Here is a 12,878-nt window from a genome sequence, read left to right on the forward strand (position 1 = left end):
CAGTATCTCTTGTAGCATGGCTATGACTTCTGGCCAGAAAGTCAATAACCAGTCAAAGCCTGAAAAAATTTCCTAGGTCTTGAGACAGATGGTAATTTAATGGTTTATTCACTGAGTTTGAAAAACAAACTACATTTACAATATTTGCTTTTCCTTTACAGAAACATAGCAGCCCCCTCTGTCTGTGCTTATACTGTTTTAGCTTGAAGAAGGCATGGCTGGGCTCAGGCAAACTTTCACAACTGCTGAAGATGATGACAGCAAACTTCCTCTTTGCCCCAGCAAGGGAAGTTTGTTTGAAATACCAGAGCTAGATGACCATCAAGCAGGAAGTTTCCCTTCAAAAATGTTTTTCAACATGTATATGAGAGAAAAAGGGATGTTATGATGAAATCCTCATGTAGTATAGGATGTCTACATTTTATCTTATTTCTGTCTTCCATTACTAGCAAAACATTTTAATTTTGATGCTTCTTTTTGCCTGAGGTTTAAGCAGGCTGAGATTTCTTGACCTGAAGCCTTGAACTGTGAGTGACTGTTTATGACCTGTAGAAAAAAGGTCAAATTTAACACCTTTAGCTCGCTCATCCCACTTACCCTCAAAATTAATATAGCACACCTGTTATCAAATTGCAGACATTTCATTCAGAACTGTGGAAATAAATGTTTTCTCTGCTTCGTCCTTCCCCTCCCATTGCTGCTTCAGTGTGAAAACTGAAGATGATCAGACAGCTTGTTTGCCTATCCCTTTCTCACAACCATGGACAGCTGGATTATGTGATACCCTGCTTGAAAATGTTCTTCAAAAGCCTCAGAGTTTTAGGCCAAGAGTTTTAGTAACTCTTGAAACCTCTGTGATACAATTAACATCCCCTTGTGTGTAACCTTTAGAACTCATCTGGCTTCTTCTGTTGGCTGGAAGACAGAGAAACACTCTGAAAGTCAGAGAGTTTCCAAGAAACCTTCCTGTTACTCATGTGGGAGCCATAGCCATTACCAGAAATTAAGGCGTGGAAGGTTTTAACAAGGCAAGCAAGGTTTGTTTGCCACTTTGGAAAGAACCTGGAACTATGTGACCTCAGGGAATGTAGCTGATGTTATGATAAGCAGAAGTATATAATTACAGTTCTATGGTATTACAGTTTCTGGATTCCAAAATCCTTGAGTGAATAAATTGGAAAGGGTGGCTTTTAATGAGCATGGGCATTAATTAAAACTTGTACTTTGGAGCCAGAAGCCCACATACTATTATCTTTTTTTTTTTTCCATATGTGCCAAATAATTGATTAAACAGCTAAATGTGCAATGAATTGTTAGAACTAATTTCTCTGATTCCACAAGACAGAATGAATTTCTCAAGTGTAATTAGAATATTTCAAACAATTATCTCAGTTTCTGTCATACTCTCAACCCTTTCTATAGAACCAGCTTTAATCCATGAAGAAATTTTTCCATGTTCATGGGGCCATACATAGTCTCCCAGCATGTGAGCCAATTTATCTGCGGAGTTTGGAAGGGACTGAGCTTTTCTGTGCAGCCTGGTGATGTGTGCCTGCACTTGGTCCTGCACTGAAATGTCTAACTGCTGCTGCACTCCAGTTATCAGGAAAAAGGAGTGTGTAAATGTGTTCTGATATCAGATACTGTATCAGAGCGATTCCTGGCATTTGGTTAGTCATCTTGATGACTAGCAGGAATGCTATTTTTACATACATAAAAATATCAACACGCAAAACTGATAACATAGGAGATAAACACCCTCTGAAACATAAAAGATGTGCAGAATGAAGTTCAAGAGGGAAAACAGAAATGTTTTTATTTGTATTTAAGTATTGTATAGTATAAAGGAAACTGGCAGACAGGCAGACTTGACTCAATGTGAGTTGCCTGCTGAGAGCTCAGCTCTTCTTTAGCTTTAGAAATGTTACAAAACATCATCACTGAACTTTAGCTGCAAAGAGTTTGAGGAAGGAAAGGCACCCAGGGGAAAATAAAGGGACTCTGGGAGATTCTGCTGAGAGGAAGGTTCAAAACCTCTGTGAAATCTGTGTTTTTACTCAAGGCTTTGGTTAGTCTGTTTTTTCTTTTGGAAGTACTTGCTGAGATTGACTATAATGTTCATTTGTAGTCACTATTTTGTCAAGAGAAAACAGTATTTATAATCAATAAGTGAGGAAATTGTGTGTTCTGCAAGGTGGCTTTGGGTTACCAGTTTGATTTCCACAGCTTTGATCCTTGTGTCTATTTATACCAAAGCAAAATTGGCTTGAGCATAAATGTGGTACAGTATTTGCCCACTTTGACTTGTGGTGGAATTTGGCCTTTTTCCACCGACTTGACATACAGGTGACAATGACAATTACAGTTAAAGTCCTTGATGTGACCAAACACCAACGTTGAGAACCTTTAATTATTGTATTGTCATGAGTGCTTCAATGAGTTCATCTTCTGTGACTGTGCTTTAACCCTATGTCTTGCACATGTTAAGTTGCCTTTTGCAGTTCTTGTCAGAGAGATTCTTCACTCTTTTGGCATGGTCCTGAATAGCTTTTCATACCTGGCCAAGGATTCTGGTTCCTCTCTGGGTAAATAATGATGACATACAGGCAGAAATGTGAAATGAAACACTGATGCAAAAACTGCAAAAAACCCCAGCAGTATAAAATTCAGAAATGGAACAAGGTATCTGCATGAACATGTGTGAGCTGACTATGGAAAAGATGGTATGTAGTTGGTGCATTTCGAGATGCATGAACAGAAATACATTGCTTTTAGGTTTTTCCTGTCATGCAAAATGACTGAATCAGTAAACTGAAACCAGCCCCAAACAAACTTCGGTGAATTGGTTTGTAAAAATAAATTATGCAAGGTTCCTAATGGTTTATTAGAGGTATTCAGGAATATGAGTTTTATTTTAACTATCTGCAAATTTTTCTTTAGGGCAAACTGTTTATGTGGATGTCTTTTAAAGCTTCATAAAGAAGGTTGGTAAAAAATTAAACATACTAGAAATAAAAGGTGTTTTTTTAATAGTTGTGTGTGTACTACAGTCAGTTCTGATGAAAGCTGATGGTGTATTTGATTTTATCCATGCATCAGGTTTTTTTCTAGGAATTATATTCAACATAAAGCTGCCACTGTTTTAGCTAATTGTGCTATCATTATTCAGACAACAAGTGCCTTACTCTATTCAGTATCATGGATTAATGCCTACCAATAGGAGCATCTCTTTTAACTTGGAGTCTAGATGGTATCAGCTGGCAAACACTCTTGCTGCTTTATTGAGAAACATTCATGATCCCTGGTCTTATCTTGGGTCACAGATGTTGATTTTCTCCCAGGCTCATGTCCCTGTTCCCAATATTAACTGAATGGCTGCTTTCTTGGATTCCTTCTGTGGATGCAACAGCCTGGTCAGAGAGTAAGCAAAAGGGTTTCGTTCTCTCACAGTGGACTTGTGAGACTATTTAGGGAGTCATAGAAATGATGATAACTTGTTAGTATAAACAGCCTGCAGGTGGTGTTTTTCTGCTCTGTTTTTCTGTTCTTCTCAAGGAGTGTTTATAAGAAAAATGTTTTTGTTAGCTAGCCAATCAAGTAGAATGTGTCAAATCTGTCTATAAAAGAGAGGATTTTTCGTATTAAACACACTTCTGCCTTCGAGTGAATTTGTGTTATTTCTGGCTCAACGGTGACATCCTTCAGCTCCAGATTGCCCTATATTGTGTCATATTCTTTATGGCTTCATTACAGCTGTCTTGTCACAGGGAATATTCACTGTTAATTTTTATAATTTTTTGGAGGAAGCCACAATGTGAGGTATCCTTGATAATCATTCTAGTGTAAAGATGATTGCCCTGTAAGGGTTTTTTAACTGTGCCAGTTTGCCCCTGTTATTAGCTTTGGAGATATAAACTTCTGTCATCCATCAGTGGATTACATTAATTACTCTCCTTGATGAGCAAAAAAATTTGGTAGGGTAGAATTCTGCAAGAGATCTTGAACAAAAGTTGACAGTGAGAGTTCTGCTTCCTCTTTTCTGTGTGTGCAAAGAGGAGATGCAGTTGACGGATTTCTAGACATCTGTGTAACATCAGAAGCAGACTTGAAATTAGAAATGCAGAATTAATTGAACAGTCTTGCCAAGGGAAATATTCTGCACTACAGATAGGCTTATTTCCTCCTAGACCAGCTGGTTATGTAAATTTTACAGGAGTAAATGTATTTTTAGTCTGAACTGGTAAAAGTTTCCTGTCATTGTGCTCTTAATACCCACATTGTAAGGAGCTTTCACTAATTCTTAGAATTGTATATCTTGTTTAAAAAAGACCTGGTTTTTTTGCTTCCTGAGGTAGGTAATTATTGAGGAATTAGCATCTCATGTGAGTTTCCCCAGCCTGAAGATTACAAATGTTTGAAATTCTATTTTGAGGATGCTAACCAAGTATGCAGAGGACTTTTGCCGGTTCTTCAACTTGAAGATGAATTCCATGCACAAAAGGTGGGTTATATTTGCTTCATTATTTTTAATAATTTTCTCTTTGATATATGAATATCTTGGACTTCATCAAATCTCAGGTGCTGATGTTTTTTTGATGTTGGAAGATACTCTTGCATTTTGATGTTTCAGGGAAAACACTCATCTGAATTTCAGCAAAGAGGAAAGGGAGAAAAATCATTTGGTATGGCAGTTTTAATTCTCAGCTGACTCTAATTTAATGCCATTCTGAAACAGCATTGGAAGGGTAACCCTTGATCCTTACTACTGCTTTTCTAGATATATTTGCTTTACTCTTTGACTGTGGCACCCTGCAGGGCAATAGAGTGTGGCTTGTCCCTTGTTGCAGTATCTAGCATAGCATCTACAGTAAATTAAAACTCATCTGGCACTGGAACATGGACAGAGAATATATCTCTGGTTTTTCCTCCCTTCAGAGCATTTCTTGCGTTATTACTGACATCCCTTTTGCCCAGGAGGAAGTTCCTCCAGGTAGTTTTAGATCAAAGTTTGTTTGATTCAAGAGTTAGATTGTTTATCAGCCTGGACTCTGAAGAGCAGAGCCAACTGCACTTTGAAGGAACTGGGTCAGATTTCCTTGTCTTATTTTGTCTTGCAATTGATACTGTACTTTGACCAACCATCCCAGCTTCACTTCTTTTGTGTCCTCTAGCACAACTTTCTGAAGGTGTAATTGGGCCTCTCTAGGATTCAATGGAGGTAGAAATACTTTAGTGATGTATTCATTTAATGGTTTTGGTGATGTTAATTGCATGTATTTTTGCTTTACTTAATTAAGAAAAAAATAGATTAAGCCTGATAGGAAACTTGGATGGGGAGGGTTGAGTTTTGACTAACCATCAATTAGTCAAATTATTAGGGCCTAGCACACATTATAAACTAGAACTGAAATAAAAGGGGTTTTGGTTTCTATTTAACAAAAGATTACACAGGGATAGAATTTTAAAACTTTTGGGTTTAGATTTTTTTAACAGAAAAAAATCAGAACAGAAAATGAAACCGGGGATGTTTGTCTCCTGAAACTGTTTATGAGTTGTTTATACTTCATGCAGTTGCTGTTCTCAGGGCTTTTCCCCCCTTCTTCACCATGTTATCCCAGAGGCACTACTAATGTTGTGGATGAGCTTGGCCTTGAATCCAGCTGCTCTATGGAGCACAGAGGAAGCCTTTGGCAGCTTCTCACAGAAACCAGACCTGTATTCCTCTGCTACCAAAACCTTGCCATGCAAACCCAATGCAATGGACTGTATAATTCCTCAGAATTCTTGGCTTATTCTAAAAATGGACTCTTATATCTCTGTGCAATAGTAAGGACAAAGCTGATAATCTGACCCTGAGAGGATCATGGCAATATCCAGGTCTTTGGGGTGTGAAGAATATTCTTTGAGTGAAGAGGTTGTTTTTGCACCAGTTTCTGTGAGGGTGGTTTTATTGGAGATTTGTTTCCAAATTTGTGTGAACCTGGAATGTACAGAAACAGCAGATGGATGTTCTCCTTTATTTTGATGTTTGTTCTCCTTTATGTTTCTTCTCATAAATGTATTGGTGTTGGTTTGTACCAGTTTTGTATTTTTTCATGATTAAGAAATTTGTATTTCTTAACATCTATGTGTTTGTAACATACCAGTGGCATCCCACCCATTATAAGAGAATTAATTTACATTTGACCGAGTCATTAATTAGAGTTAAAGAATGGGAGTGAGGACAATTGGTAAGAACTGAAAACAGGAGTATGTAAAAATATTTTTTTATTACATAGATTTTATATTGAAGTTTATTATATAGATTTTATATTGAAGTTTATTTTCACAATAAAAAAGCAACTTCAATCATTCAACAGCTTCATTAAATTTAATGTATTTTTTTCTATAGGGCTGGACTCATCAGTGGGACATATTGAACAGAAAACAAAGATATATGAAAACAAAGATATGCTTCTGTGTTTCTGCAAAAAACCAAGATACAGCTGGATAGCATAATGAGATCCCTCACAAATATCTATGTCTTAACCTGTGCCTTTACATTCACACTGTACAATAATATTCAGCCAACTGTAGAAGATGAATTTATTGCAAATTATTCAAACAGTTTGCTAACTAATGTTCCAAAAACCATGCCAGTCTGTACTCAAGTATTAGATTTATCACATAATAGGATCTCTGGACTTAGTATCTCAGAATTTATTAATCTTTCTGACCTTCAAGTATTAAATCTTTCTCATAATCTAATTGCAGTGCTTGACTTTAGTGTCTTCATTTTTAATGAAAATTTAGAATACTTAGATTTATCTCATAATAACATTTCAAAAGTTTCCTGTCTAACTCTTGCATATCTTAGACATTTAGATCTTTCTTTCAATAAATTTACTGCCCTGCCCATCTGTCAGGAATTTGGGAACATGTTTCATTTGGAGTACCTTGGATTAAGTGCTACGATGATACGAGCATCAGACTTCAGGTATATCAAACATTTGCAGCTGCACACTGTCTTCCTGAACTTGGGAAACTTTTCACTGTATGAGCCTCAGAGTCTGACAGTCTTGACTACAAGGAATCTCCACATTGCTTTTGCAGAAGACCAAAACTTCATTTTCCCCCTCCTGTATGATGGAATGAGCACTTCAGAAAACTTAGAAATAGTTAACTTAAGATATACCTTGAGTTACAAAGATTTCCCCTCTCCATCTTTAATGCTCCTGAAGAAAATCAAGACAACAACTCTCATACTTGATGCTGTGGACTTACAATGGGCTATCATCCTACAAATTTTCATGCTTATTTGGTATTCACCTGTGGAACATTTGACTGTGAGAAATTTGACTTTTAGGGGACCACTGGAGGAGCTGACTGAATATGCATTTCTACCCTTATTAAGCTCTGTGGAAAAATTAATCTCTTTGGATGGCTCCATGAAAGCATTAACTTTGGAGCATGTTCGTAATAAGGTTTATTATTTCAACCAGGAGATTCTATACAGACAGTTTTCAGAGATGAATATTGCCAATTTGACAATAGCTGATGCATATATGCCACATATGCTTTGCCCCAATAGGACAAGCTCATTTCAGTATTTAAATTTCTCTCACAACGCCCTGACAGATGAATTGTTCCAGAATTGCGGCACTCTCGTGGATCTTAAATTACTTATTTTGCAGAAGAATAAATTTGAGAGCCTTCGCAAAGTAAGCTTCATGACAAGCCGTATGAAATCCCTGCAATACCTGGACATGAGCAACAACCTGCTGCGCCACGATGGAGCTGGCGTGCAGTGCCAGTGGGCCGAGTCTCTGGCAGAGCTGGACCTGTCCTCCAATCAGTTGGTGGATGCTGTGTTTGAGTGCTTGCCAGCCAACGTCAAAAAACTCAGCCTACGAAACAATCAGATCAGCAATGTCCCCAGCGGGGTGGCGGAGCTGAAATCCTTGGAGGAGCTGAACCTGGCATCGAACAGGCTGGCCGACCTGCCGGGCTGCAGCGGCTTCACGTCCCTGCAGTTCCTGAACGTGGAGATGAATTCGATCCTCACCCCATCTGCTGACTTCTTCCAGAGCTGCCCGAGGGTCAGGGAGCTGCAGGCCGGGCACAACCCGTTCAAGTGTTCCTGTGAGCTGCAAGCCTTTATCCAGCTGGAGAGGCACTCGGGGGGAAAGCTGTTTGGCTGGCCGGCGGCCTACGTGTGCGAGTACCCAGAGGGCTTGCGAGGGACGGAGCTCAAGGACTTCCACCTGAGCCCGCTGGCTTGCAACACGACGCTGCTGCTTGTGACAGCTCTGCTGCTGACACTGCTGCTGGTGGCTGCGGTGGCCTTCCTGTGCATCTACCTGGATGTGCCGTGGTATGTGCGGATGACGTGGCAGTGGACGCAGACGAAGCGCAGAGCTTGGCACAACCCCCCCGCAGATCAGGAGGCCATTCTGCAATTCCACGCCTTCATCTCCTACAGCGAGCGCGATTCGCCGTGGGTGAAGAATGAGCTGATCCCGAACCTGGAGAGGGGGGAGGGCAGCGTGCAACTGTGCCAGCACGAGAGAAACTTTATCCCCGGCAAGAGCATTGTGGAGAACATCATTAACTGCATTGAGAAGAGCTACAGGTCGATCTTTGTGTTGTCTCCCAACTTTGTGCAGAGTGAGTGGTGTCACTATGAGCTGTACTTTGCCCATCACAAGTTATTCAGTGAGAATTCCAACAGCTTAATCCTGATTTTACTGGAGCCCATCCCTCCGTACCTTATCCCTGCCAGGTATCACAAGCTGAAAGCTCTCATGGCAAAGCGCACCTACATGGAGTGGCCGAAGGAGAGGAGCAAGCGCACCCTATTCTGGGCCAACCTCAGGGCAGCCATTAGCATTAACCTGCCAATATCCAGTGAAGCAAATGATTAGGAGAGTGATGTTACACCTACTGGTAATATAAGTGTGTGAATAACTGACTTGACTTTTTTGCATTAAACTCTGTTAATATTTTTTTTCTGTTTTCTTACAATATTCCCAGTTTGTTGCGAAATGTGGCACATAAAGAAATTGCTATTGCTTATTCAAGCCATCCAGGTAGTCAGAAGTCCTCTGCAGTTGCCTATCATCAACAAAGAGAAAGAGAGAGAAATTTTCTTAATCATTTACCTTATTTTCAGGTTGCATTTATTTCACTTTTCCCATTGAAAGCTATGTTTGAAAGTAATAAGAATATGGTTTGTTCAGTGTAATCAGGCCGCCAAGGCATACATTTCATCTTTGTTCTGATGTGAATGTTGTGACATTAAGATTGTAGGGATCTGCTTTCTTGGTTTTCATTAAATAACACAAAGAAGAAAACTCTTGTTTGAATCCCATCCAGTATGTTGGTACAGTAGGTGTTAAGTGTACAGTATCCACACCCTTTTAGCCTGTTTTCCCTTCCTGGAAATCTTTCATCACAGAGAGACTTTCTTGGGTATGTGAAAAGTTGAATCCATTAATTCTTGTTTGATGTTCTTCTTCCTTTGCTGTATTAAACATTACCAATTGCCTAGAGATAGATACCTGCCAAGCTATGAGTTCATAGAATTTGGTATTCACTGTCTTCAAATTCACAGTTAATACCTCTAATTATTATTTTTTATAGTATTGTATAGTATTTTTTATGGTATTTTAAAAATAGTATTGTAAATTGCTCCTTTCTGCTGTGATTCTATCAAGCTATACTGGATTGCATGTTTTTTCTCTTTCCTAGTACTTAGAAACTTGATGTTTGGAAGTGAAGCACTTTTATCTCCAGGCTTCACTGAACTCTGTTACCTTGCTCATTTAATGAGCAGGTGCTGAGGGTCATCACACAGGTGAAAAAAGAGTCATTTTCCCTAGGAAATAACTTCTCTGCTAAAATCTTACTGATTAAACTAATGGTGTTTGTTAGTAGGAGACATCTAGTCACTTGCTGGGCTTGGATTCGAGAGTCTAATAAACATCTAATTCTTTATCTGTTATTAAATTTCATGTGTCATTTCAACGGCGATATGGAGTTGTGCCATTGTACTTACAGCTTGATGGAAATGTAAAGTCCTGAGATCACAACTGTGGGCAGCACATGAGGTGATCAAACTGTAAGAGGATGTGATCCTTAACACTCACTGAGATGGCTCACCAAGCACACACCAGGAGTGGTAGCTAGATGAAACAGTGAAATTGAAGCTGTGGGAGAGCTTCCTGGTGTCCAAAGATGACACTGCTGGCACTCACCTACCAGTTCAGGTTAACTGGGTAGGATGGCAGTAGGATGCCAGGTGCCTGGCTCCTGAGCTTTGGAGAGAAGAGCTCAAAATCCCTACTACATCTTAATTATCTCTCAGTTATTTCCACACTTGTTAAATCTGTATCTCTCCAATTTAGAGAAGGATGTTTGTGGGCGACCATGTCAAAACCTTACCCAGAAATCAAGATTTAGTAGGGATTTGGGATGCTGGTGGATGAGAGGCTGGACATGACCCAGCCATGGGCACTCCCAGCCCAGAGAGCCAAAGGTGTCCTGGGCTGCATCCAGAGCCCCGTGGGCAGCAGGGGAGGGAGGGGATTCTGCCCCTCTGCTCTGCTCTGCTCTGGTGAGACCCCACCTGCAGGGCTGCAGCCAGCTCTGGGGGCCCAGCGTTAGAAGAATGTGGACCTGTTGGAGTGAGTCCAGAGGAGGCCACAAAGATGATCAGAAGGGCAGAGCACCTCTCCTGTTAGGACAAACTGAGAGAGCTGGGGTTGTTCAGCCCGGAGAAGAGAAGGCTCCGTGGAGATCTTGTTGAGGCTTTTCAGTAGTTAGATAGGGCTTATAAAAAAGATGAGAACAGACTTTTCAGCAGGACCTGTTGTGGTAAGGCAAGGGGTACTGGTTATAAACTAAAAGAGGGCTGATTTAGGTTGGATATAAGCAATAATTTTTTATAATGAGGGTAGTGAAACACTGGAAGGGATGGCCCAAAGAAGTTGTGGATGTCCCATCCCTGGAAATATTGACGGTCAGGTTGGGAAGGGCTCTGAGTGATCTGAAGTAGCTGAAGATGTCCTTGCCCATTGCAGGGAGTTGGACAGGATGACCTTTAGAAGTCCCTTCCAACCCAAACTATTTTGTGATTCTATGATTTCATGATTTTACAATTTTACCTCTCTAGGACTTGACACATTAAAGCGGGGAATGCTATCAAGAAATCCTGTGACCCTTCTTCCTGAAAGCCTCCTCCCCCTCCCAGGCATTACAGCCTAACGTGATTAGCAGTCACACTTAGTGCTAGTGGGCTAAAAGACACGTAGTCTATCCTGTTTACTAGACAAGAAAAGAGGAAGTAAAATTTCTTAATTCAGGCTTTCTGGTCTCTGTAAATTTAATGCATCAGCAAAGTGGGGGTTATGTCCTAAATAATGTACAGACTGGGCTGTGGAGGAGTCCCTCACCTTTAAGACTGTTCTGAAATGTAAGTTTTAGGTGGGTGTGAAAGAAATAATTTCTCAAGTCTGCCATGTATATTGTTTTGGAATATTAATGCTGTAAGAGCCCTTTATACTCTGTCCTTCCCACCTCACAGATCTTTCATGCAGATGCCAAATATTTTGGTTACGTACATACCATACACTACAGCTTCTTAAAATACACGACTGAATTCCTTTGATAAAGCAGACTCATTTTGTCGTGGTTTGGTGTGTTGGTTGGTTTTCTTTTCTAAGTAAGCATTTGACAGTATTTCTCATCAAGCAACATTGTGTTGGCTTAGTTAGTGTTCAGCCAGACCAGAGTTTTAATTGTAAAGGATACATTTAAATCATTTTTATCACTAAAAATCGCAGTAAAGACACAGAGATCAGTTTTAAATCCTTGAGCAGATTTCTGTGTATGACAGGATTGAGCTCAGAGGGAACATAGGGAACAGCCTAATTTCTCAAGTACGAGAAAATGAATATTATCTTAAATTACAATCTCATGAACTTCAATTGTGCCTTTTTCTCAGGCTAAGAGGGACACCCAATGGCCGATGAAATTATCACTGCTGCCTGAAAGTGATCACTCAGTCTAGAACGTATGCAATGCTTTTTGACTCACTGGAAAACAGAGATGAATCTCATCAGCCAGCAGCTGGAGTAGCCTCTTGCAGGCGTGCCCTCGAGAGGGCAGGTGAGGATGAGCTCTTCCCGCGACAGCTGCCACGCTGGTCAGTGGCCGTGACTCCCCCTGCCATTGGTCCCTCCTCCTAAATCTTAGAAATCAGCAGCATGATAACGAGCAGTCTCTGGCTTTGCAATGTGCAGGAGGCCAAGAAATACAAGCCAGTAATTTACTCATATTCTGATTGCTGTTTACAGGCTTTTGTTTTTGTGCCTCACTTCTGCTGTACCTGCTTTCCCTTCTGTACATCACCATGGCATAGCACAGGCGCTCACCAGGCTGATCTGCAGGATCCCAGGCAGCGAGAGACCAACATCCTGATGCAAACACTTCAGCAGGAATGGGAAGAGTTAGAGATGCATAGTGAATTCAGCCAGGCTCCCTCTTCTTAGGCATCTGATAAGGTGTGAAGAAATAAAACCCCATTCATCATCATCATCATCATCATCATGTTATCTCAGCACAGCCTGCAGGTGTGTCTGGAAGTGTGCAGGACTCAGGTGGAGATGTGTCAGCAGCCTCTGGCACCCTGCTCTGGGAGAGGCTGTGGGGAGCAGGCCCAGTCAGTCATCCTGTGAGTGATTAAAAAAGGCAAACTCATGTGTTTGGTGCTCCACACCTGCCTATGGGCTAATTAGAATGCCCTAATTAGAATGACCTAATTAGAGGTGAGTAAAACATTTTTATGAGCTTGCTTGCCACTGAGCGTGCTGCAGGACACAGCTCCTCCAGCACAAGTT

The 12,878-nt window shown here is 40.5% G+C and overlaps 1 protein-coding gene across 1 annotated transcript; it reads left to right on the top strand.

Annotated features, from left to right (window-relative positions):
• The first annotated feature begins 6,482 nt into the window (after positions 1-6,482).
• Positions 6,483-8,903, top strand: LOC118686664 (toll-like receptor 6). Its single transcript, XM_036382978.2, has one exon. It carries the CDS (start codon positions 6,498-6,500, stop codon positions 8,901-8,903), a length of 2,406 nt encoding a protein of 801 aa, XP_036238871.1. The 5' UTR covers positions 6,483-6,497.
• The last annotated feature ends 3,975 nt before the right edge of the window (positions 8,904-12,878 follow it).

This window comes from Molothrus ater, chromosome 4 (genome assembly GCF_012460135.2).
Source record: "Molothrus ater isolate BHLD 08-10-18 breed brown headed cowbird chromosome 4, BPBGC_Mater_1.1, whole genome shotgun sequence".
Lineage (NCBI taxonomy): Eukaryota > Metazoa > Chordata > Aves > Passeriformes > Icteridae > Molothrus > Molothrus ater.